Here is a 27,373-nt window from a genome sequence, read left to right as displayed (position 1 = left end):
TATTGGACGTTCATTTCAATATGGGGCTCAAATAAAAGGTATTCGGGAGGAGATTTCGAATCAGGCATACAAAATCAGATGGAAGTATAGGGGGTCACGCCTCCCCTCAAAAACGCCAATAGACCCATTATGACTACATTATACGCGGCTGATCCTATTTTTTTTAATTTTCATAGATTACGTACGTTTGTCTGGAAAGAAACAAAGGCTATATAATTTTTAGATACCGGATGGAGGCGGACCCTCCCACTTACCCTAAAAACACCACCCATATCCGAAAGTGGTCCGATGGGCACAATAAGGGTATCAAATGAAATGTATTGAAGACCAGAAAACGAATATGGTATTAAAATTTGGGTCCAAGTACCCAGCGGGCCCCCAACCCTAAAACTCTTCTAAACAGATATATTCAAAGTTCATGACAATGTGGGACTCAAATGAAAAGTATTACGCAGTAGATTACAAATATGGCATAAAACGTTAAGTCCAAGCACCTCCAAACGACCATATTTGTCAACCATGGCTATACGGAACTCAAATGAAAGGTATTTGGGAGTAGATTACGAATGTGATATTAAAATTTTCGTTCAAGTCTAGGTGGCGCTTTTTCTCCAAAAGATACATCAAATGGGTTAATTGACCCATTATGACAATATGGGACTCAAATGAAAGGTATTTTAGAGTAGAAAACGAAAATATCCAATTTTGGAGCCAATTGTTTTGGGGTACGCCCTAAACAACGAATTTGATATCTATTTTCAGTGCAAAGTGCCGGTGGCCGCCCCAGCACCAAAACTCTCTCCAAGCGGCTCATATTTACCGACCATGGAAATATGGGGTTAAAATTAAAGGGATTTGGAACTGCAGCACGAATTTGATATCCATATATGAGTCAAAATGTCTGAGGTACCATCCCACCCCCTAAAAAGCATTTCTTATTATCCCAACTTTTAAAAACACCAGGAACCGAGCAGGGGTAAACTTCTCACACATCAATGAGTGCTTTCCGATTCAAGTTTAAACTCAATGATAAGGGACCTTTTTTTATAGCCGAGTCCGAACGGCGTACCGCAATGCGATACTTCTTTGGGAAGTATCGCATTGCGGTCGCTCGCAAATGTCGCCAGCATTAAGAGGAATCCAATGCTCTCGCCAGGATTCCAACGCGCTCAGCGTCATAAGCTACAAAGGCACGAATTCGATATCCACCCTAAAAAGATTTAAGAGAGTTAAAGAAGGCGCAGAGGAGCGGTTTCGTTTCGGCTAGTAGTGTATATTACGAGCAAAAGATAAAGAATATGGAGAAAGCTGGGAACTACAACATTGAGATAGTCGGTAACTTTATCTACCTCGACTCCTCAGTAACTGAAAGAAATGAAGCAGATGAAGAGCAAAGCCATCTCTCGACAGACAAAAATTACACTAAACAAGACACTGATACTACCCGTGCCGTTGTATGGCTCCGAAGCATGGGTACTTACGAAATTAGATGAGACAGTACTTGGAGTGTTGGAGAGAAGAATCCTTCGTAAAATATAGAGACCAGTTGCGTTAATGAAGAATATAGGCATTGTATGAACCACAAGATGTACGACGACGATAGCATAGTTAAACGCATCAAAATACAACGGTTTCGTTGGCTAGCTCATGTCAGAATGGATGAAGAAGCTCCAGCAATGAAGTCTTTTGAAGGCGGCCATAAAAGAAAACGCAAAAGGGGAAAACCAAAACTCCGACGGAGTGACAAACTGGAGAGCGACATCTCGAAACTGGGTGTCGGAGATTGAAGAAGAAGCGCAGAAATCGAGGCGATTGGACATCTATTCTACTTTCGGCTAGAGGAATAAATTTTCAGTCCTGGCCAATTAAAGTAAAAGTAAAGTATAAACCTGGTAAACCTTATCTACCAATTCTGAGAAAAAATATGCACAGAAAAAGCTTAAGGGAAAAATCAATCCCGAATGAAACAACATGTTTGCTTGTATCTAAGATTGCAAAGAGATTTACTTCTACGAAATTTAACTATTCTCAAAATTCCAGATATTACTTTTTTGAAATTTTTGTTTTTTTTTTTTTACTTTTCCATACAAAGCATTTCTTTTTCAATTCTCCAATCTCTTTTGGGTCCATTCAATAAACCAAAAAATACGAAAAGCGTTTTTTCTTACATGTAGATAGATATAAACCTATTATTTTATTGCTATTAAAATGACCGATTTCTACTAATTTCTGCTTTTCCTTCTTCGTGGCAATACTTCAACATGCGATTTAGCGATATGAGGTGAGAGTGTCTGTGTGTGTGTTTGTGTAAATATCTTTATTGGTTTATTCATTTATTTAGGTCTTTGAATAGATACATTTTAGTTTTCATCATATAATGGAGTAGAGTCACCCAAATTCATAGAATGTGGAGAGGTATTCGTACGCGGAGTACTACGTATAGACCTAGGGCTTCGTTGGTAGTCTAATGTTCTTACTCGATTCTCTTCTACATACTGAGTGTTAGGATTTGGATAATCATTGCTTGGGGGAGGCATCGAATAATTGGGAGCTCGTATGGGTTCCGTGGGAGCAGTACGGCTGGCGGGTATGGCAGGATTGACTCGTTTTCTTCTTGCCCACGAATCCGAAGCAATTTGCCATTCAAGACTTTCATTGTTTCGTTGGGAGCGATTATTTTTATTGTACGAATTTGCATCGTATTTCTGGGAATTGCCGTGGTATCCTGATGATTCCTTTGAATTTCTCATGTTGTGAGATTGGCCATACATCAAATGCGAAGTTGAAGAGCTTGGACTAGGTGTATTGCTGCCATATCGGGGAGTTTGAGATGAGTGCGGAGTCGTATAGGGCGTCATGAATGGAGTCTGACCACTCGGGGTGTACGGTGTATTGACATAGCCTCCGTGATACCCGGGCGTACTGGAGAAGTGCGGCGTGTGAACGGAAACACTCTGTGGAATTGGATGAGAAGATCTTGAATCGGTGATTCGAGGCGTGTCGTAGCCGCTGTTGCTTATGCGTGATACTGAATTCATATGAGGTGTTGATACAGGTGTATTTGTTACTATCGGATCCGAGTAGTGATCCTTGAACCACTTGAGAAAGCCGTTAAGTGAGTCAAATATTTGTCCTCTAAAACGAAAACCTTCCGGAACTACTGTGACGTATTCATGTCGACATTTATTTTTCGGCAAGTAGGAGAGCAAGAATTTACCTGGATAATTTTTGGAGGCCGATATAAAGTAATGTATTTTTCTAGGATCTTTTTGCTTCTCTTCCTTCAACATTTCCTCCATTTTATCCTTTAGGCCTCCGCCTGTGTCACGGTAATATTTGTAGGTAAGCAATTCTCTGGCACACGCCGCCATGGGATTGACGTGTCTGGCAATAATTTCGTCCAAGTCCTCGAACTCCTCATTTCCAATCAGCAAACTTTGACCCAAACTGAAAGCATTTTCCTTTCCCTCCTCGCGAACATCTATGTGCTGATAAATGTCCTTGGTAACCTTCCATGTCACCGTTAGGTGGTCGGAGCCTTTGCTTGAGGGTCGCACAATCACTTCACCCTGATCCATTGTTTCCATAATTTTAACAACTTCGGCATAAGATTTGTTGTGAAACGAGGGATGTATTATAACTCGCTTCACGTATTGCTGTTTGGTTCGAACTTGTTTCTGATCCTTTTCCTTGCTGTTGTCCACTTCTTCTTGTTCATAGTCATAGAAAGCATCACGCCTGGGCCGCCATTCGTGGTTCTTATCCATGAGATCGGAACTTTTCGATGAGCAGTCTACGGAGAAGCGATCAGCGTCTATTTTTATGATTCTTACATGAATAGCTTGTCCTGCTTGAACTCTTTCCTCGGGATTCTTAACATGTTTGTCGGATAGATTTTTTATGTGGATGAAGCCAGACAGACCGTTGTCTAGTCTAACTTTTATGCCTGTGGCTTGGCCTGGGCAAGCACCGGCATCGAAATGATTCCATACTTCTGATAGCTCGGGGAAATCATCTTTAAGGCAAAACGGACACTGCCAATTGCCGGTATCATCATTTCGAACGGGATTTGCTTGGTCCAACTGTTCGCCTTGCGGCTTGCGATGGGAAATACCAGCAACAGTCACCAACACCATTTTGCCCACATAAAAAGATTCGGGAGTTTCTTTTGTCAACATGTCAAACAGTTCTTCAGAATTAGGTGAACGGTATGGGGATCTGAAGTCTTTGTACAGGCAATTCAGTTCCGACCGTATATCGTACAGAGTTATGCTTTTGTTTCCAAAACCCTGCCGTTCCAGTTCAACAGCAAATGCATCTAGATCAAGATCTTTGAGCCTTTCAGGACTTTCCAAAATTTCCTCTAAAGCGCCAGCTGGATTGGTTTCCTCGTCATCGTACTCCATTGCATCGATGGCCATTTTTCGAGCCCATTCGTAGGTTTCAGGATGAACCCTGGATCCGTCCAGCACTTCCACATAAGCCTCTGTACTGTCGCCCAGGGAACTGGTGTCTATTTTAATGAAACCCGAACAGTTTATAAATACCTTTGGCCCCAAGTGACACAAGGTAACGAGTTGTGTTCTGTTCTCTAGTCGCTGGTTCGTCTGTTTTAGAATTTTCACTAGGGCTAAACCTTTTCTGGGACCTAAGCCACATATAAATTGCACCAAATTCAAAGTGTATGAATTTTGAACAGCCATATTTATGTCGACACCGACCTCATTTGTCTGATTGATGAACTCAATGTATAGATGCTCTAATAGCTCTTCCTTTGGCAATTGATCCTGCAAGGAATGATAGCGCAAACATAGGATTTCTTCGTCTGGCCCGCAAAGTTGAGAATACTCTAAAAGGGGATCCTGTATCTTTCGTGCCAATGAGACAGCCTGTTTGAGCAGCGTTGGATACTCCTTGAAATCGGATGCACCTTTGTTTGAGTTTGCATAGATCTTTGCCAATTCGTTGTCTATTATCTCCACTGCTATGTTGGGAAATTGATCTTCCTCCACAAGTTCTTTTATGATTTCTTGTATGTCCGCCTGGATCATTTGTGCTTCCCGGGATTCGCCACCAATGGCCACAACGTGTGGCTTCTTACTTCTGATGAAATCCTTGAGGTTATTCAAGTCGGCCATTTTCAGTGACTTTTCGTCTGCTCTATACGAAGATTTTCGCTTTAGAATATGCGGAAGCCGTAAATAGTCACTAACATCACCCTCTGGATTGGTTATAGCGCAAAAGGCGGCCTGTGAATAGTCGGGAACAAACGCCAAACCCAATGCACGTATTCCCTTGGTTGCGCCCCAATCATCAAATGTGTATTCATCTGAAAAGTCCGGATTGAATGGAGCCACTCTCAACCAATTGGCCAATTTTTTACAGCAAGTTTTAAGTACAAATTCTTTCGACTCAGCCAAGACAATTCGCTTTAACTCTTTTTTTAAATCAGGTATAACCATTTTTTTGAGAGCCAACTCAACGCACTCGCCGCGAAGCGTGTTCCATTCCTGTACCACTTTGGAAAATTCATCGCGCTGGTAAAGCTGTTTTGCTTCTTCTATGTACGAACCCGATGTATTGCCCTCGATTTCATCGGCTATGTCAATGGTAATGAGGTTGTCGTCTTCCGCCATAACAAGCCTAAGGAATTGCTCTCCGACAAGTTCCCGTATTGGTTTATTCTTTAGATATTTCATGGGATAGCAGGCATGGTTCTCATCGATTTCCTTGATTCCTTGTTTTGTAGGACGCACAATGATCTTGGCTCTTTCGAAATAAACCTCACGAATGGTCTTCCTTAACAGCGGCTCCTTTGACAATTGTCGGGCAACAACAAACTTTGCGGCGTGGATAACCTCATCTATTATCATAAATTTTGGACACAAATACTGCTTTGCCAGATCCGTTGGGCTTATAACCTCTTGATCAACTTCATGTCTTTGATAGCTGTCGCGAATATTCTCGGCAAACTGCTCTGGAAGTAGGCCAAAATGTTTGGCAAATCCACAAATACCAGCTTTGCGACACATTGTATAGGGCCCAGAGTCCTTGGCCTGCTTTAAGTGTTCTTCCTGAATTTCCGACTCATCGCCGCTATCGTCGTCGGAGTTGATCACAACATCCTGCTCTTCACTATTTTCCAGGTTTTGCCGCCGCTTCTCCCTTCGCTGTTGCTTCCTCAGCTCTTTCTCTTTTTTGCGTTCCTCTTCTTGCATTTTTGGTATCTCATGGGAATAGTACAACAAAAAATGTAAGTGCACATCCTTGAGTTCTTCCATGGTCTGAACGTCACGCAAACGTTCAAAGTCGTCATCTTTGAGCACCCGAATATCTTCCGCCAAATCGCTATCAGTTTTCTTCATGATCTCATTGATCTGATAGTTGCGCATTTTTTCAAATAGTATTAACAGCTTATTTTTTCTGCTCAATAATTGACACCAACGCTCGTCAAAGTAGTACACCTTCCACAAATCCTCGGTTGTTAGTTCCGGCTTGACATACTCCTTGCGGTAGAACGATATGAAAGGAACCTCAAGCTGTTGATTTCTTATAAATTCGAGGGCTTGTTTTATTTTGCCCACAGCGCTGGGGGGTTTTCTACTATTCTCTCTACTGCTGTCCATATTGTCATGTTGCGAAACAGGAGGTTTGCAGAAGGCTTGCTGATATATCCATTCAGCTTCATTATCCAACTCAGAGGAACCTTCGGGAACAGCAACAACTGGAATTTGCCGCAGCTGCATGCGTTCGGGAATGTCAGTTTTCCTAATCTCATTGTCGAGATCGGTGAAATGACCTCTCTTTAGCTCACTTGGCTCGTACAAATCGAATATGGTCTTCTTGGGTACTTTTTTTGCTGATTTCTTTTTTACTCTCCCACGATCATCCTCTCCCCCCTCTTCATCGTATTCTTCTCCCTCCGAATCGTCCTCATATTCATCCTCCTCATATTTTGAAAAATCGTCATAATCAAAATCTACACCGAAAATATCTTGACCCTCTTGAAGCGACCTGGAATGAAAAAAAAGAAAACAATGTATAATCAATACTCGTTGTCCTAGACCTATCGAAGGCATTCGATACGGGTACATTCGACGTCTCTTCAATGACGTCGTCGAGCTAGGGAGTTAAAAAAGATGGATTGTGAACTACATATGAAGTCGGCTATCTGTTATGGATTTGAAAATCCCGAAGTCCAATCGTCATATAACTAAACAGGGAATCCTTTACCTTACCAGGAAGAATCAGAAAAAAGGTCAAGTCGCTATCCGGTAACCCTTTGGGTATGAGCAAAAAAGATTTCTTAAAAATCGATTGTCCGACTGGTAGCAAATTACGCTGATGCGGCATAGACCGCAGGTGTGATCAAGACGCAGTGAGGGAACCTGTTTTAAGGGAATCAATAGGACCATCACAGACTGCGGCCAGATGTCAAATAACGGCTAACATATTTAAAATTAAGAACCATTGTAAGCTCACTAAATGCTAAATTTCCCTTGAACTATTAAAGAACAGGGATTACTTTTCCTATATTAATGAGTGCAGTCCCATTAAAGTTCAAACTCAAAGATGAGGAGAGTCCTTTTTTATGCCGAACTTGAACGGTTTGCCGCATAGCGACACCACGTGGTAGAGAAGTTTGAACATGGCAGGATACCTCAAAATGTAGCCAGCACCATGGCGCAGAGGAAAGCATGTCCCCCTATGACGCCGAACGCCTGGATTCAAATTCCGGAGGTCAATTTCTTCAGGTGGAACTGGAGGCGGTCGTTTTCCAAGGACGACAATAGCCCGGTAGCTATTTACCGTATCTCTACCGAGTTTGCATGAATGTTGTCAAGACCCGCATATGCCGCTTGCCCAAGAGGTTCTCTCTTGTAGCACTGAACCTCACGCTCTTGATCATGTAGATCTACCTTAAGGCTTCTGAGAGGTGGATACCAATCTACAAGATGATGATGATGCGATAACAGCCCAAAAGGTATTGCTTGGGCAGCATGTAGTTATATCTTCGCACTGGTAGGATCTTTGTCTCCTGATGGAGGTGGTCCACATGAGAACTGAGGAGACAGCCCGTCGCAATTCGGAGGGCAGCATTCTGACAGAAATATTATTCCACTGCGTGCCACAGAGCTGACGAGACCACACTTGCGCGGCATAACTTACCACAGATCGGCCAATTGCTCTGTACATACGTGGCCACCAAGGTTTCTTTGTCTGCACCCCAAGTGCTGCAAGTGAGTTGAGGACCTTGTTTCTACTTTTGACTTTATCGCAAATTGCTGTAGTATGTGGGGAGAATGTGTAGGAGCTGTCAAATGTGACGCCAAGTACTTTGGGACACTTGATGGTCGGAATCATTTCTCCATCGACCATCGCAGTCAGCTCAGTATTCACCTCACGCGTATTTGTAGTGAACAGTGTAGCTGAAGATTTGGTGGCTTCACCAAATCAGATTTCTTGCAGCGAAATATGCGGCAAGCTCGTTGAGGTAGACGTTCAACCACTCGTAGATGTCATCAATGGGTGGGGGCCTTATGCCATGATCGTACAATCGTCCGCATATGATACGATCTCTATGCCGTCTGGAGGGGGTGGAATGGAGGATAGGTAGAGGTTAAACTATGCCGGAGATATCACCCCACCTTGGGGAACTCCCTGTTTCACTCTACAGTGCTTCGACTTCCTATCCCTAAATTCCACACATGACTGGCGACCACACAGATAATTCGCGACCCAGCGTTTCAGGGCTGGCTTGAGGGCCGTTTTGGCGGTGTCCTTAAATAATTTGGCATGGCTGACCGAATGCCTTTAATAGGTCCAGTGCCAAGAGGACCGTCCTATCGCATGGCATGAGCTGATTGAAGCCACGGCAAATGTGTGCGGGGATGACATTCAAAGCAGTTGTTGTGCTATGCAGTCTTTGGAATCCATGTTAATGCTCGGCGAATGGAAATTCTCCTACGAGGTTCGGAAAAATTAATGCCTCAAGCGTCTTTGCTACTGGTGAGAAAACGGAGATCGGTCTGTACGACTCCCCTAAACTCGGGTCCTTTCCGGGCTTCAGTAGCGGGATCACTGCCAATTTTGCAGACATCGGGAACTAGAAGAGTATTCAAAGACAGGTTGATAACAGTAGTAAGGTACTCAACTCCAGGTAAATCCAGATTGTACAGCACCAGTATGGAGGCCACCGTAGCGCAGAGTTCAGCATGTCCGCCTATGGCGCTGAATCCCTGTGTTCGAGTCCTGGCGAGACCATCAAAAAAAATGTTCAGTGATGGTTTTCCCCTCCTAATGCTGGCAAAATTTGTGAGGTACTATGCCATGTAAAACTTCTCTCCAAAGAGGTTTCGCACTGCAGCACGCCGTTCGGACTCGGCTATAAAAAGGAGTCCCCATATCATTGAGCTTAAACTTGAATCGGACTGCACTCATTGACATGTGAGAAGTTTGCCCCTGCAAATTTTGCATTTTTTACAGCATCAGTGTAGAGATTCCGCAGGGGCCCAACGCCTTGGATGATTTGGCGCCACGGATGACTTTCGTAACTTCGCCCACGGTAAATTATGATGGCTGTTTTTCGGCTCGGAGACCATAAATACGACGAATGGCTCTCCTCTTTGCCCTGTCACTCTCGGGATGCACAATAAATTGACGGTTGAACAACCTGGCGTACCTCTTCGGGTCAGTCACAGTTATGTCGCCAAAAGTGACTGAAGTCCTGTCGTCCAGTCTACCAGGGTTCGTTAGTGACTTAACAGTAGGCCACAGTTTGCCTACACCGGTGCCTAAGTTACATTGCTCCAAGTGTTCCACCCACAAGTGGAATAAAGCGGTTTTGCACTTTGCGGTGTCAAAGAGGTGTCGCACTGTGGCACGCCCTACGAATTCGACTATTAAAAGAAGGCACCTAACATTTTGACTTTATCGCAAATTGCTGTAGTATGTGGGGAGAATGTGTAGGAGCTGTCAAATGTGACGCCAAGTACTTTGGGACACTTGATGGTCGGAATCATTTCTCCATCGACCATCGCAGTCAGCTCAGTATTCACCTCACGCGTATTTGTAGCGAACAGTGTGGCTGAAGATTTGGTGGCGGATATCTTCAGATTTCTTGCAGCGAAATATGCGTCAAGCTCGTTGAGGTAGACTTTCAGCCACTCGCAGATGTCATCAATGGGTGGGGGGCCTTATGCCATGATCGTACAATCGTCCGCATATGATACGATCTCTATGCCGTCTGGAGGGGGTGGAATGGAGGATAGGTAGAGGTTAAACTATGCCGGAGATATCACCCCACCTTGGGGAACTCCCTGTTTCAGTCTACAGTGCTTCGACTTCCTATCCCTAAATTCCACACATGACTGGCGACCACACAGATAATTCGCGACCCAGCGTTTCAGGGCTGGCTAGAGGGCCGTTTTGGCGGTGTCCTTAAATAATTTGGCATGGCTGACCGAATGCCTTTAATAGGTCCAGTGCCAAGAGGACCGTCCTATCGCATGGCATGAGCTGATTGAAGCCACGGCAAATGTGTGCGGTGATGGCATTCAAAGCAGTTGTTGTGCTATGCAGTCTTTGGAATCCATGTTAATGCTCGGCGAATGGAAATTCTCCTACGAGGTTCGGAAAAATTAATGCCTCAAGCGTCTTTGCTACTGGTGAGAAAACGGAGATCGGTCTGTACGACTCCCCTAAACTCGGGTCCTTTCCGGGCTTCAGCAGCGGGATCACTGCCAATTTTGCAGACATCGGGAACTAGAAGAGTATTCAAAGACAGGTTGATAACAGTAGTAAGGTACTCAACTCCAGGTAAATCCAGATTGTACAGCACCAGTATGGAGGCCACCGTAGCGCAGAGTTCAGCATGTCCGCCTATGGCGCTGAATCCCTGTGTTCGAGTCCTGGCGAGACCATCAAAAAAAATGTTCAGTGATGGTTTTCCCCTCCTAATGCTGGCAAAATTTGTGAGGTACTATGCCATGTAAAACTTCTCTCCAAAGAGGTTTCGCACTGCGGCACGCCGTTCGGACTCGGCTATAAAAAGGAGTCCCCATATCATTGAGCTTAAACTTGAATCGGACTGCACTCATTGATATGTGAGAAGTTTGCCCCTGCAAATTTTGCATTTTTTACAGCATCAGTGTAGAGATTCCGTAGGGGCCCAACGCCTTGGATGATTTGGCGCCACGGATGACTTTCGTAACTTCGCCCACGGTAAATTATGATGGCTGTTTTTCGGCTCGGAGACCATACATACGACGAATGGCTCTCCTCTTTGCCCTGTCACTCTCGGGATGCACAATAAATTGACGGTTGAACAACCTGGCGTACCTCTTCGGGTCAATCACAGTTATGTCGCCAAAAGTGACTGAAGTCCTGTCGTCCAGTCTACCAGGGTTCGTTAGTGACTTAACAGTAGGCCACAGTTTGCCTACACCGGTGCCTAAGTTACATTGCTCCAAGTGTTCCACCCACAAGTGGAATAAAGCGGTTTGCACTTTGCGGTGTCAAAGAGGTGTCGCACTGTGGCACGCCCTACGAATTCGACTATTAAAAGAAGGCACCTAACATTTTGACTTTATCGCAAATTGCTGTAGTATGTGGGGAGAATGTGTAGGAGCTGTCAAATGTGACGCCAAGTACTTTGGGACACTTGATGGTCGGAATCATTTCTCCATCGACCATCGCAGTCAGCTCAGTATTCACCTCACGCGTATTTGTAGCGAACAGTGTGGCTGAAGATTTGGTGGCGGATATCTTCAGATTTCTTGCAGCGAAATATGCGTCAAGCTCGTTGAGGTAGACTTTCAGCCACTCGCAGATGTCATCAATGGGTGGGGGGCCTTATGCCATGATCGTACAATCGTCCGCATATGATACGATCTCTATGCCGTCTGGAGGGGGTGGAATGGAGGATAGGTAGAGGTTAAACTATGCCGGAGATATCACCCCACCTTGGGGAACTCCCTGTTTCAGTCTACAGTGCTTCGACTTCCTATCCCTAAATTCCACACATGACTGGCGACCACACAGATAATTCGCGACCCAGCGTTTCAGGGCTGGCTAGAGGGCCGTTTTGGCGGTGTCCTTAAATAATTTGGCATGGCTGACCGAATGCCTTTAATAGGTCCAGTGCCAAGAGGACCGTCCTATCGCATGGCATGAGCTGATTGAAGCCACGGCAAATGTGTGCGGTGATGGCATTCAAAGCAGTTGTTGTGCTATGCAGTCTTTGGAATCCATGTTAATGCTCGGCGAATGGAAATTCTCCTACGAGGTTCGGAAAAATTAATGCCTCAAGCGTCTTTGCTACTGGTGAGAAAACGGAGATCGGTCTGTACGACTCCCCTAAACTCGGGTCCTTTCCGGGCTTCAGCAGCGGGATCACTGCCAATTTTGCAGACATCGGGAACTAGAAGAGTATTCAAAGACAGGTTGATAACAGTAGTAAGGTACTCAACTCCAGGTAAATCCAGATTGTACAGCACCAGTATGGAGGCCACCGTAGCGCAGAGTTCAGCATGTCCGCCTATGGCGCTGAATCCCTGTGTTCGAGTCCTGGCGAGACCATCAAAAAAAATGTTCAGTGATGGTTTTCCCCTCCTAATGCTGGCAAAATTTGTGAGGTACTATGCCATGTAAAACTTCTCTCCAAAGAGGTTTCGCACTGCGGCACGCCGTTCGGACTCGGCTATAAAAAGGAGTCCCCATATCATTGAGCTTAAACTTGAATCGGACTGCACTCATTGATATGTGAGAAGTTTGCCCCTGCAAATTTTGCATTTTTTACAGCATCAGTGTAGAGATTCCGTAGGGGCCCAACGCCTTGGATGATTTGGCGCCACGGATGACTTTCGTAACTTCGCCCACGGTAAATTATGATGGCTGTTTTTCGGCTCGGAGACCATACATACGACGAATGGCTCTCCTCTTTGCCCTGTCACTCTCGGGATGCACAATAAATTGACGGTTGAACAACCTGGCGTACCTCTTCGGGTCAATCACAGTTATGTCGCCAAAAGTGACTGAAGTCCTGTCGTCCAGTCTACCAGGGTTCGTTAGTGACTTAACAGTAGGCCACAGTTTGCCTACACCGGTGCCTAAGTTACATTGCTCCAAGTGTTCCACCCACAAGTGGAATAAAGCGGTTTGCACTTTGCGGTGTCAAAGAGGTGTCGCACTGTGGCACGCCCTACGAATTCGACTATTAAAAGAAGGCACCTAACATTGAGCCCAAACTTGAATCGGAGCACTCATTGATATGTGAGAAATTTGCACCTGTTTTTTAATGGACTGTTTATGGACTACATTAATCGAAATAGTCTCGCAAATAAACCTATTATGTTATAATGATATACATATGTAGCTTTTAAAAATTGGATTTTTATGAGAGATTTGGCAGTAAAAACTTCAGATCGAATTATGGCACAACACCTCAAACCAAATTGTATTTAACTAAATTAATAAAAAACTTACGCATCGGTAAATATTGGTCTTCGTTTTTTCTTCTTTTCAGCTATGGGCCGTCCTTCGTCATCGACAATAAAGTCATCGGCATCTGAATCTGATTCCTCCTCGTCTTCTTCAAAATGTTCGGGCTGCTCTCTCTGGCTTTTTTCCGATTGCCTTTCAACATTCTAAAACATTGTAAAAATATGGTTTCTAGTTCAAAAAAAAAAAGAGAAAGGTGAAAAGGCTGCACTTACCTCATCATCATCAAACAATTGTTCAGCAATGGCCTCTCTAGCCAAACCTTCATCGACGTGATCATCTTCTCCATCACTTTCTTCTTCCTGAATTCTGCGTAAACGTTTGAAACGTTTCTGTAAAATTATATAAATGAGCCATAGTTGCATAGTTCTATACACAATAACATCCCAAAAACGTACCCGTCGCTCAACCTTGACACCCAGATTTTCTTCAATTAAATCATAATCATCGTCTTCCAACCGGTCATCTAAATCGTCATCTTCATGTTTTTTACGTTTTTTGGAAGCATTTGATGCGTCGGAATCTTCTCCATCCGATCCTTCCTCAATCGGATTATCATCAATCAAATCTTTAAGTTCTTCTCGAATACGCTCTTCGTCATCTGTAAATTTTAAATTATTATTGGACTGAATTGTGTATCGTATATTATATAGCTATTGTTATTGTTGTAGCACTGCGTTCTAAACCGAGGCGACAGCCCTTGCTAATGAAGGACTCCATCGGGTCAATCCGGTACGTACAACCAGCTGCCATGAAATAAACATATTGTTTTGATTCATATTTAGTTTATTAACTTATTCCAATGGTTAATAGCCTGTTGCGGCATCGATCGATGTCGAAAATGAAAAACGCAGGCGAATGAAAGACGGTTTTCGATTTTTAATTTCAATGAGTTGTAAGCTTTTTTGACATTGACAAATCTCTATATAGCACACTTTTTATCCTCAAGCACCGTTTTCAAACTAAAGAAGCCGTTGGTTACCCAGTCAATGCGTCCCTTCGACATTCAATGGCCGGTGAATCTAAGTTTCATCAGCGGCAGAGATGGTCTATCCGAAACTCTGACGTATATGACATATATTCCCGACATATAAAACATTCGTCATACGTTTGAGAGTAGTGCTTAATTTAATTTTATTGAATGGGCTCTTATAGGCCTTAAAAATTACAAAATTCAGAAAACAAAATAAACAAGTAAAAGCTTGCTAAGTTCGGCCGGTCCGAATCTAATATACCCTCCACCATGGATCGCATTTGTCGAGCTCTTTTCACGGTATTTCTTTTTAGGCAAACAAAGGATAACAGAAAAGAATTCCTATGTTATTGGAACAATATCAAGTTATGGCTCTTTTCGGACCATAATTGAATTGAATATGGGAGACCATAGCAGAAGTCATTGTGCAAAATTTCAGCAAAATCTAGTAAGAATTGCGCACTTTAGGGGTTGAAGAGATAAAATAGGGAGATCGGTTTATAGGGGAGCTGTATTAGGCTATAAACCAATTCAGACCACATTCGACACGTATGTTGAAGGTCATGGGAGAAACCGTTGTACAAAATTTCAGCCAAGTCGGATAATAATTACGCCCTCTGGAGGCTCAAGAAGTCAAGACCCAAGATCGGTTTATATGGCAGCTATATCAGGTTATGAACCGATTTGAACCATATTTATCACAGTTGTTGAAAGTCATAACAAAATAATTCATGCAAAATTTCAGCTAAATCGGACAGCAATTGCGCCCTCTAGTGGCTCAAGAAGTTAAGACCCCAGATCGGTTTATATGGCAGCTATACCAGGTTATTGACCGATTTGAACCACACTTAGCACAGCTGTTGAAAGTCATAACAAAACACTTCATGAAAAATTTCAGCCAAAACGGATGAGAATTGCGGCCTCTAGAGGCTCAAGAAGTCAAGACCCAAGATCGGTTTATATGGCAGCTACATCAGGTTAGGAATTGATTTAAACCATACTTAGCACAGTTGTTGAAAGTCATACTTAAAAACGAAGTGCAAAATTTCAGCCACATAGGATAAGAATTGCGCTCTCTAGATGCTCAAGAATTCAAGACTCAAGATCGGTTTCTATGGCAGCTATATCAAAACATGGACCGATATGGGCCATTTATAATCCCAACCGAACTACACTAATAAGATGATTTTTGTGTAAAATTTCAAGCGGCTAGCTTTACTCCTTCGAAAGTTAGTGTGCTTTCAACAGACAGACGGACGGACGGACATGGCTAGATCGACTTAAAATGTCATGACGATCAAGAATATATATACGTTATGGGATCTGAGACGAATATTTCGAGGAGTTACAAACAGAATGACAAACAGAAATTAGTACAGGGGGTGTACTAATTTCCATTGGCAGTGGGTATAAAAAGTAAAAAAACGGCATAAGCCAATAAACCTAGGTTTTGACAAAATTGAAAAATAATTGGGAAATCAGACAATTAGCTTCAACTATTGTGAATTTATGAATATGGCAACACTGATGCATAAGTGCTACTATGACAGAAAACGTCTGACTTCCAACCCTGGCGAGAATATCAAAAAACATTTTTTTTATTGTTGTGGTAACCACATTTTCATGTGGTGGCGATCCTTGTCAAGCTCCTGTAGGTAAGCATGCACCTTCCCGCCCAAAGGATCGATCGCCGCGGGAACAGAGTGGCCATTGGTTATTTAAAGGCGCCAATAACTTGCCTTATCATATCAAGCATCATAGGCACTCAGTATTTGTGCAATAGCCGGTGCAACCCCACCTCTCACTGAGACTGCCCGCTCGATACCGCTGATTGTCCGCGACTGTCGTTGCAGCTACTCCATATGGAGCATTCCACTGTCCGCAGCCTGTGGATGCGCCCGGTAACTCGCAGCTAAGCTTCTCGTGTGTGGTGCACACAACTATCCCGTCCCGAGAATTCTTTTTTTTCCAGATCGTGAGAAGACGAGGCTTTTACTGAAAGCAAGTAAGAAGGAGGTCAGTATAGCTATTAGTATCATAACGGGACACATAGGACTACGAGCTCACTTATGTAAAAACGGTGCGGCAAGTGATAGCATGTATAGGGCATGCGGGGAAGATGATGAGACGTTGGAGCATTTCCTTTGTCATTGCCCGGTTATCGTGTCTAACAGATACCGGCACTTAGGTGGATACATAATACCAGATATGAGCCAACTTAGTGGAGTGGTATTGAAAACAATTAAGAATTTTGTAAGTAGCACGGAATTCCCAACATAAAATTTTCTTTTTAGAGGTTACTTTATAGTTTTAAGAGCGCACAACAAGCCGATTACTGGCTTAGGTGTATGTCCCTTATGGCATGGGGCGGATTAATATCTGCACCCTCTTTTCAACCTATCCTAACCTAACCTATTGGCCTAGGCAATAGGTCTAATCTGACATTTCTACTGCAAAATTTGACATTTTATAGCATAATCGTAGTCAGTTTCGAGCTCATACGATTCGCCACGTGTACGATCTTTCTTTGCACTAATCGACAGGAGCCTTTTTTGAGCGATTGCCAATTTGTGCGGAAGTCAACCCTATTAACGGCAAGGATTCATGCAATATTGAATATATGCTTGTGACAGAAATGCCCAAGGATGCCTCTATCTCATGGTATGTCACATGAGTCGCACAAAAATGTTCACGAGTTAATCACGGTAAACAGCACAAAGTATGGTCGTACGTCAAAACGGTTCGAGAACGATTAAACTAGAAAATGTAAAACTTTCCAATGGAAATGTCAGATTGCATCTGCCAACCCTTGGTGCTGCCTGGGCCAGAAACGTATATAACAGACCTCGTATATTCGAAAGCGCATTGAACACATTTCGTTTAAATTCTATATTATCAGGACTGGTTCCAAGACAGCTTTCGGGGGCTTTGTGGACGAGGCAGCCCCACAGATATTTGACTCTAAAATACATTTCAGATACGTACTCTGCAAATAACTTTCATTTGAGTCCTTTATTGCCTTTTCGGTGTTGGAGCGGCGTTCGAATATACACCAAAGACCACATACTGATAGAAAAGTTTATACGAAATGCGGGTGTGAATAGATATGACATACTACTCAAAAAGAACACATGCTGCTCGCTTATGCCTACGACATAGATATTATGGGCTAGTCATCAAAAGCAGAAGTCGAACTTTTGAAAAAATCAAAAAAGTTTCAGCTTAGTCTGGCAGCAAAATGAGTCGAGTTGGGTCTGGCAAACATAAAGCGCATGGTATCAAAACTCGAAATGCCCTTTTTAGAAATATGGGAGCATAAACTCTTAATTAAATAATCAAACTAATTAAAATTTATAAAACATAAAGGTGGAAGAAACAAAAATAAATCATTGAAGATGGGAAATATAACTTTGAAAAAAGGCAATAACTTTGAATTAAGCAGACAGACACTTCAAACGGCCACCGTAGCGTAGAGGTTAGCATGTCCGCCTATGACGCTGAACGCCTGGGTTTGAATCCTGGCGAGACGATCCGAAAGAACAAAAAAAAAATTTCAGCGGTGGTTTTCCCCGTTCGGACTCGGCTAAAAAAAGGAGACCCCTTATCATTAAGCTTAAACTTGCACTCATTGATATGTGATAAGTTTGCCCCTGTTCCTTAGTGGAATGTTCATGGGCAAAATTTGTATTTGCATTTGCATTTGACACTTCAAGCGTTAATTTTATTGCTGATGATTTAAAATTTTTGATCAGTATTTTCTCCAAAGCGACAATGCGAATTAACTCACATATAATGCTTTTTATGCCCACATAGGATGGGGGTATACTAACCTAAAATTTTACATGTAGTGTCTTGTTATGACTTCCAACAACTATGTCTAGTACGGTTCAAATCGGTCTTTGACCTGATATGGCTCCCATATAAACCGATCTTCCGATTTGACCACTTGTGTCCTAACATGCCGCAATTTTCATTCGATTAGGCTGACGTTTTGCATGCGAAGTTTATGTTACGACTTCCAACAACTGCCAAAATGAGTCTATGACCAGATATAGCTCCAATATAAACCGGTCTCTCAATCGTCCTTGTTTGGTTCCTAGAAGCTTTAATTTTTGCTGGTTTGACAGAAGTTTGGTATGTAGAATACAATTATGCCCTACAACCTAATTTATTTTGTATAAATTTTTAGCAGAATCCATGGTGGTGGTTTTTCCAAGATTCGGCCCAGTCGAACTTAGCACACTTTTAGTTGTTCATGTCTACTTAAGTCTTTGTATTTTATGTATCGGTATAGTATTTTTAACTTTTTATACAAGATATTTATAAATATATACACCTTTTAAAACACCATTGGAAAATGGTGAACATCTCCACTTCTTACCCACCGCTTTGCCAACCACATCTTTAAATGCCGTCTTTAAATAGTAGTGAGTTCTAATAGCGGGGCTTTAAATATGATACGAGTTCTGTCTAGACAAAAATCCGGCCTTACAATTTGCCATATAAATGCGCCAAGTTTAAGAAATATTTTTGACGAATTCAGGATCGACTTAGAAAATTCCGGAATGGACATAATCTGTGTCGGAGAAATTTTGCTTAATCCATCTGTAACACATAGCATAATTGGCGTTCTGTAACAGATAGCATTATTGGCGCACAGTATGCTGAGAAATGATCGGAGCACCCTGGGATGAGGAGTGGCCGTATATGTAAGGAATAGCCTTTCATATAAAGTTATTTAAAATAAAGCGAACCAGGAAAAAATTAACCAATATTTATCGAGATAGTAACCACCTCCCGAAAACTTCTGATTGACTGTGGGTATAAACCGAACCGGCATAAACCTTATGACGCTTTTATTGACTCCATTACGAACATATCAGTCCATTACGATGATGTCATAGTTGCAGACTTTAACTCCAACATTTTTAATGAAAGTAATTTTTTAGACGCTTTCAACTCAATCGGAATGCATTGCGTGAACTCTGTTATACCAACTCACTATACCACGACATGGAATAGTCTTCTTGATTTATTCCCAGTTGCAAAGTTAAACAATGTTCTGTTGTATGATCAACCAAGTGTGCCCTGCTACTCTAAGCATGACCTTATATTTATGACGTATAATGCCGAAACTCTAAAGCAACAGCAACGAACTCAATACCACAACTTCCAGAAAATTAACTATTGGGTTGCCCAAAAAGTAATTGCGGATTTTTCATATAGTCGGCGTTGACAAATTTTTTCACAGCTTGTGACTCTTTAATTGCATTCTTTCTTCTTTCAGTTATCAGCTGTAACTTTTAACTTGCTTTAGAAAAAAAGTGTAAAAAAAGTATATTTGATTAAAGTTCATTCTAAGTTTTATTAAAAATGCATTTACTTTATTTTAAAAAATCCGCTATTACTTTTTGGGCAACCCAATATTTTACTCTTGAGCGCGAATTACTGAAAATTGATTGCAACTTAATCTATGTATGATATGCTGTCAACTGATCACCAACTTAATATCAAAAATGAAAAATTATTACACTTCTTAAATTGTTCTGTAGGACTGGAAAATCTACACCCAACAATTATTAAATCCACACTACCTTACATTCTCCCGCCAGGGGATGGCTGTGAACACCACACAGGCTGGAACATTGACGTCCAATCTGTGTCATGTTCATTGCTGACACAAGAAGCTTAGCTGCGAGCTACCGGGCGCTGTCCACAGGTTGCGGATAGTAGAATGTTCCATAGGGAGTAGTTGCAACGACAATCGCTGACAATCAGCGATGTCGAGCCGAGAGTCTCAGTGAGTACCTATGATGCTTAATATGACAAGGCGAGTTATTGGCGCCTTTAAATAACCAATGGCCACACTGTTCATATATGGCAATTTGGTTCAATAATCTGATATGGGCTCCTTCTTAAGCCCATAAAGGGCGCAGTTCTTAACCGATGTGGCTGAAATTTTGCACTTCAACTTCAGCTATGAATCCCAATGTCCGTGTCGAATATAGTCCAAATCGGTCAATAAGCTTATGTAGCTCCTATATTAACGCGTTTCAAAAATTGGCTTCATAAGACCCTAGACAACGAACTTTTTATGCGTTTTGGCAATAGCGGCTATGTTAATTTGTTGATTCCTTCCTTCAATTCCTTCTTCAATAAAATGCAGTAATATCTGAAATTATCTCTAACAATACCACAGTACTCTAACAGCCCTGGTATTTCCATAGGGCAACAGGATATTTCTAGTTTCAAAGGACACCAGCGACTAAAACGCAATATTTTTAGAATCTTAAACGTCCAAATAATAAATTTTGAATAAAACGTTAAAAAATATTCAACAAAAAAAAAAATATAGTTTGATTCGGGTTAAAATTGAATTCACTTTTGTGAATACCGATGTTGGTATCTTAACGTTGACCAACACTAACATTCATCCGAAAGCATGTGCCCACGACAAAAACATAATCAAGGCATGAGGTTCAGCACTACAAAAGAGAACCTCTAGATCAAGCGGCATATAAATCGGGTCTAGACAACATTCAAGCAGACACGGTAGCAGATGCGGTGAATAGTTATCGGGTGAATGTGGTGAAGAACGACCGGCTCCCATTGCGCCTGAACAAATTGACCTCCAGTGGAAAACCAAAGGAGTTCTGGCTCAATTACGTACCGGCGGAAGCAGCCGCCTAGGATTGATGCCGACGTGCAAGATGTATGTCCCGATTGTAACCAGGGACCGCACAATACACGTCACCTGTTTAACTGTCCGGCCAGACCTACTCGACGCAGACCCAGATCCCTGTGGACGCACCCCATCTTAGTCGCAGAGTTCCTGGGTCTTGACACTCAACAGAATCAAGCAGACGAAAGATAGAACACAATAAACTGCTGACAACAAACTATGCATTCGATTGGCCAATCTGTCAAACCTTTTTTTCTGACAAAGTACGCATTCAACAAAATTAAACGTTATTTTATAGAAATCCATTACGTGGCGCAAAAAATTATCAAACCCATTGTTTTCTTGCAATGAAGCCAACAAAAAAATCCATGCAATATCCGAAAATTTCGCTATCCTACGATCTGTATTGTCGTATGCATTTTCAAAAATACATATGAGAATACATGCTGATTAGAGCGCCCTCTATTCGTATTTGACGTACATAAGGATAGCAGCTTAAAGCTGGATATATCAATGCATTTCTTATGACAACGAAAATTTTTTTATTAAGTAATAAAGAATATATTTTTATTTGTTTGAACTACTTCATCGACCGGCGAGTGAGAATGTCCCTGGGGACTATTTGCAAGGTCCCTGGGGATATTTTTCATTGATGTCTAAAAAATTAAATTACGTCCCATGACATAAATATAAGGGAGTGAGTGGTACAGGGCACGCCACAGGGGTGCATTTTATTGCCACTCCTTTCCGTGACCACCTTTTACGGATGCTGACTGAGCAGGGATTTGAACCTGTCTGCTATGCAGACGATGTTATAATACTTCTTAGAGGTAAGCATCCGAACCAGCTATGCACAAGGACCGAAAGGGTCTTGCATATGGCATATGACCGGGCTAGACCCAGAGGTCTCAGAACGCCTGGCTTCAAATCCCAACGAGGACATCAGAAAAAATGTACCCTTCCAATCCTAGCAACATTTGTGAGGTACTTTGCCAGTTGAAAACTTCTCCCTAAAGAGGTGTCGCATCGCCACTCGCCGTTCGGACTCGGCTATAAAATGGAGACGCTTTTTTATTGAGCATAAAACTTGAACCGGACAATACTCATTGAGGTGTGAGAAGTTTGCCCGCTTCCTTTATGGAGTGTTCATGGACAAATTAGCATTTTTGAATTCTTAAGCCTCTAGAGGGCGCATCTCTTATACGATTTGGCTGAAACTTTGTACGAAGTATTTTGTTATGACTTTCAACAGCTATGCGAAGTATTGTTCAAATCGGTTCATAAACTGATATAGCTGCCATTAAAAAGGATCTCGATTCTTGACTTCTTAAGCCTCTAGAGTGTGCAGTTAGTATCCGATTTGGCTGAAATTTTGCATGAAGTCTTTTTTGACTTTTTTTTCTTTCCTATTTGTTCATACATTTTAACATTGCTTTTTGCATAAAATAATGCGGCTTCTTCTGACATCAAGAAATAAATATTAAATTAATAACTATAAACTGCAAAATGCTCAGCTATTTTTTAATTACAATTAATTTTCTTTAAATATCACAATTTTAATTGAAAAATACAGCTTTAGGATAACAAATGTTTTGTGTTAAAAAATTTCTTAATTGAAAACTCTTAAAGTTTCATTAAAAAGTCTAATAATTACTTTTTTAATAACATTTTCGATCACATTTGATATGAAAAATAATTGCAAATTTATTCAAATAATAACAAAATCAAATACAACAAAATTAAATAAAAACTTTAAAGCATTTATTTTCAACTTATTTTTGAATTAGGAATAAATTTGTGAAATGTATTTCATTGCGACTCTGATATTACAAGACTCAGTCATGTTTCAATAATGGAAAGTAATGTGGCATTCAACACAAAAAATCTTTATAAAAACAAACCTTCTTCATCTTCCTCACTGCTATCTGCTACGGCTTTGTTTGTTTTACCCCTTTTTTTATCCCGAACATCAAGCTCTTCTTCCTCCTGAAATAAAAATAAATTTTTATTAATAATTTAAAAAGTTCAATGAAGGTTTTTTTAAGAAAAATTTGAAAAGATTAAGGGAATGAAAAGTTCCTAGCTCTTTTCGGTAAGATACAGCCTAGGCGTTTTTGGTTTGGTGATACCTCAAACTCGTTTAACCAAAAATCCACGTATCGCAAATCTTACATCATCATTTATTGAAGCTGGAACATTGAGGACCGATCTGTGTGTTGTTCATTGCTGTCACGAGAAGCTTAGCACTGAGCTACCGGGCGTGTGCACAAGTTGCGGATAGTGGAATGCTCCATACGGAGTAGCTGCAACGGCAGTCGCGGACAATCAGCGGTATCGGATGGAGAGCCTTAGTGAGAGGTCAGGCGGCACCGGGTCATGCTTAAATACTGAGTGTCTATGATGCTCAATATGAGAAGCCGAATATTGGCGCATTTAAATAACCTATGGCCAACCTGTTCTCAACGGCGATCGATACTTTGGACCGTACCGAGCTTGCTCAACTACAGCAGCTTGATGAGGATAACCACCTTCACATGAAAATGTGGTTACAACAACAACAACATCAACATGCATCGGAATGGCCTTGCCCCACAAGGGGAGTTTCCCAAGGAACGCCGCTCCCACATGCAAGTATGTGGCTACAACAACAAAAACATCGAAAAACATGTGATATGCAATCATTAATTCTCCATCGTTCCATACCAGTGTTATACCAAATTAGACCTTTTATATGGACTAAATTCGCCAGCTATTCGAGACGAGCCATGCCAAATTATTTAAGGACATCGCCAACATGTCCCTCCAGCCAGGCCTGAAACGCTGGGTCGCGAATTATTTGTTTGGCCGCCAGTCATTTGTGGAATTTGGGGATAAGAAGTCGAAGCACCGCAGAGTGAAACAGGGAATTCCCCAAAGTGGGGTATCCTATCCTCCATTCCACCCCCTCCTGACGGTATAGAGATCGTATCATATGCGGACGATTGTACGATCATGGCATCAGGCCCCCCACTCATTGTTAACATCTGCGATAGGTTGCCTCATATTTCGCTGCAAGAAATCTGAAGATATCTGTCACCAAATCTTCAGCCACATTGTTAACTACAAATACGCGTCAGGAGAATACTGAGCTGACTGTGATAGTCGATGGAGAAATGATTCCGACCATCAAGTTTCCCAAAATACTTGCCGTCACGTTTGACAGCTCTTACACATGCTCCCCACATGGCACAGCAATTTGCGTTAAAGTCAAAAAGAGAAACAAGGTCCTCAAGTCACTTACTGGCAGCACTTGGGGTGCAGACAAAGAAACCTTGTTGACCACATACAAAGCAATCGGCCGGTCTGTGGTAAGTTATGCAGCGCCAGTGGGGTCTCGTCAACTTTGTGGCACGCAGTGAAATAATATTCAGATCTGTCAGAATGCCGCCCTCCGAACTGCGACGGGCTGTCTCCTCAGTTCTCATGTGGACCACCTCCATCAGGAGACAAAGATCCTACCAGTGCGAAGACATAACTACGTGCTGTCTAAGCAATACCTTTTGGGCTGTTATAGCAGAGACCATCCAAATCATCATCTTATTGATAGATATCCACCGCCCAGAAACCTGAAGGTAGATCTACATATCAAGAGCGTGAGGTTCAGCGCTACAAGAGAGAACCTCTAGACCAAGCGGCATATCAAGCAGGTCTAGACAACATTCATGCAGACATGGTAGCAGACGCGGTAAATGGCTACCGGGAGAATGTAGTCCTTGGAGAGCGACCGCCTTCCATTGCACCTGAAGAAATTGGCCACCCCTGGTAAACCAGAGTAGTTCTGGCTCAATTACGTTCCGGCAGATGCAGCCGCTTCAACTCCTACAGAGCAAGGATTGATGCCGACGTGCAAGATGTATGTTCCGATTGTAACCAGGGACCGCACAATACACGTCACCTGTTTAACTGCCCGGCCAGACCCACTCGACTCAGAGCCCGATCCCTGTGGACGCACCCCATCTTAGTCGCAGAGTTACTGGGTCTTGACACACAACAGAATCAAGCAGGCGAAAGATAGAACACAATAAACTGCTATAAAGGAACGCTGCCCCCACATTAAAGCATGTGTCTACAATAGTGATAGTAGAATACTCCATACGGAGTAGCTACAACGGCAGTCGCGTACAATCAGCGCTATCGAAGGGAGAGTCTCAGTGAGAGGCCGGGCGGCACCGGCTCTTGCTTAAATACTGGGTGCCTATGATGCTCGATATGACAAGGCGAATTATTGGCGCCTTTAAATAACCTATGGCCATCCTGTTGTCGCGGCGATCGGTCCTTTGGACCGGAACGAGTTTGCTCACCTTCAGGGGCTTGACGAGGATTGCCACCTCCACATGAATATGTGGCCAAAACAACAACAATGTCAAAACAAATTGTCGCAATGTGCTATGCCAGGCTATATGCCGAAAGTGTTGATTTACAGGTTATCTGACTCGGAGTACCTGTGATATCGGGAGGCCACCGTGGCGCAAAGGTTAGCATGACCCCCTATGACCCCGAAGGCATGACTTCAAATCTCAGCGTGAACTTTAGAAAAATTTTCAGCGGTGGTTATCCAATTATTAATGCTAGCCACAAACTTCTCTATCAAGTGGTGTCACTATGCGGCACATCCTTCAGACTCGGCATAAAAAGGAGGCCCTTATCAATGAGCATCAATGAACGTTAAATCGAACTGCACTCATTGATGAAAAATATCCCGTTCCTTAATGAAATGTTCATGTGAGTGTTAGTTTTTATTGGCCTATGATACTCGATATGAAGAATCAAATTACTGGCACCTTTATAGAATCAATGACCATCATGTTCACGCAGCAATTGTATCAATGGACCGGAACGAACTTGCTCACCTATTGGAGTTTGATGAGGATTACTACCTCCACATGCAAATATGGGGTTACAATAACAAATGTACATGGAGATATGATTGAGACATCGTAATGTCGAGCAAAGACTAAAAAGTATTATTTGGTCGGAAGAAACTAGAAGACCGGCATACATCTATCATCACGTTGCTGCAGTGTATACAACTGGACCGTGTGCCACCATAACATAACCTATTTTATAGCGCTTCATAATGATTTCGTTTGGGTTCAATGTGGATTTTATTGATTTGGTTGGATAAAGTCCATTGCCATATCCACATATTGTAGTTTGCAATCTCATAAAATTGTTAATATACCTATACGGATTTTATATGTGAGCAATAACCATCACACCAAAAAATCCCATCGTGGTCAAGCGGAAGTTAATTGTAGCGATTACATGCTGCGTTGCTTTCCTAACTTAAGGAAGCCACAAAAACTACCAGCCCGAACAGATGTACATGTGAGGCACTTTCGACAAAAATGAAGCAATGACCTTACCTAGCCAACACTCGACATTGAAAATTTCACTAAAATCTTTGCCAATCAAGCAAATTCAAAATGTATTTTATTATTCATATATACACATCGCCATGTATTCCAAACCAATGTTAACCCAAATTGCATCTTTTATATGCACTAAAATTTGCGAGCAGGAACGATTTCGCATAAAAAATTGTGAATGAATGAAAAAACATTAACCGGCCAGTATGGTCATTTAACCTGATGGGAATGCGGCCCAAAATGTGTACATGATGTACAGCAATATTCATTTACTTATATCCATCTTACCTCAGATTCTTCTGCTTCAGAATCTATGAAGTCAGCCATCTTCGATAAAAGTATTTCACAATCCTAATTAAACCAAAAATCCGATGGTGCTTCAAACATATAGTTATTTCTCTTACAGTACAAATTTCTTAAAAATCGTGAAAAGTAAAAAAAAAAATTGTGAAAACAGAAAGCAAATTCTTTTCCATCGAAGTAACTGATACCCGAATATGAAACAAACCAAAATGGGCAACGGGGAACAATGGAATAGTGCACTAAAGGTGCATTTACACGAAGAGATTAAATGAACAATAAATTTTTAACTAGGGAAATACCACGGCTCAATAATAAAGGTCTTGTCATGACATAATTACCAGGTAGTGTACCGTAAACAGCTGAGTACAATTTTTTGTCGCGGAGTGCACTATCTGTCAACGAGTTTTCTTGTGTGTGTTAAGAACCATAACATACTAAAACAACGAAAAATAGCGCGAATTAGTTACATACCCAAAATCAGAGTTGCACTAACACTGATTTTGACAG

At 42.0% G+C, this 27,373-nt stretch overlaps 1 protein-coding gene across 1 annotated transcript; it reads right to left on the bottom strand.

The window, feature by feature from the left end:
- Positions 1-2,298: 2,298 nt before the first annotated feature.
- On the bottom strand, positions 2,299-27,034 carry LOC106093068 (transcription elongation factor SPT6). The gene is made up of 6 exons (XM_013260048.2): positions 26,852-27,034; positions 23,057-23,141; positions 13,899-14,101; positions 13,716-13,832; positions 13,486-13,646; positions 2,299-7,014 (listed from the first exon to the last, which is right to left on the bottom strand). Exons 1-6 carry the CDS (start codon positions 26,888-26,890, stop codon positions 2,361-2,363), a joined length of 5,259 nt encoding a protein of 1,752 aa, XP_013115502.1. The 5' UTR covers positions 26,891-27,034; the 3' UTR covers positions 2,299-2,360.
- Positions 27,035-27,373: the final 339 nt, after the last annotated feature.

This window comes from Stomoxys calcitrans, chromosome 4, assembly GCF_963082655.1.
Source record: "Stomoxys calcitrans chromosome 4, idStoCalc2.1, whole genome shotgun sequence".
NCBI classification, from domain to species: domain Eukaryota; kingdom Metazoa; phylum Arthropoda; class Insecta; order Diptera; family Muscidae; genus Stomoxys; species Stomoxys calcitrans.
This window is presented reverse-complemented; position numbering and strand designations above follow the sequence as displayed.

Coding starts and splice junctions, on each gene's coding strand:
- LOC106093068 (XM_013260048.2), bottom strand. CDS start 26,890: ATGGCTGACTTCATAGATTCTGAAGCAGAAGAATCTGAG. Junction 13,833..13,898: donor GTGTCAAGGTTGAGCGACGG/GTACGTTTTTGG, acceptor ATAATTTTACAG/AAACGTTTCAAACGTTTACG. Junction 13,647..13,715: donor AATTGTTTGATGATGATGAG/GTAAGTGCAGCC, acceptor ACAATGTTTTAG/AATGTTGAAAGGCAATCGGA.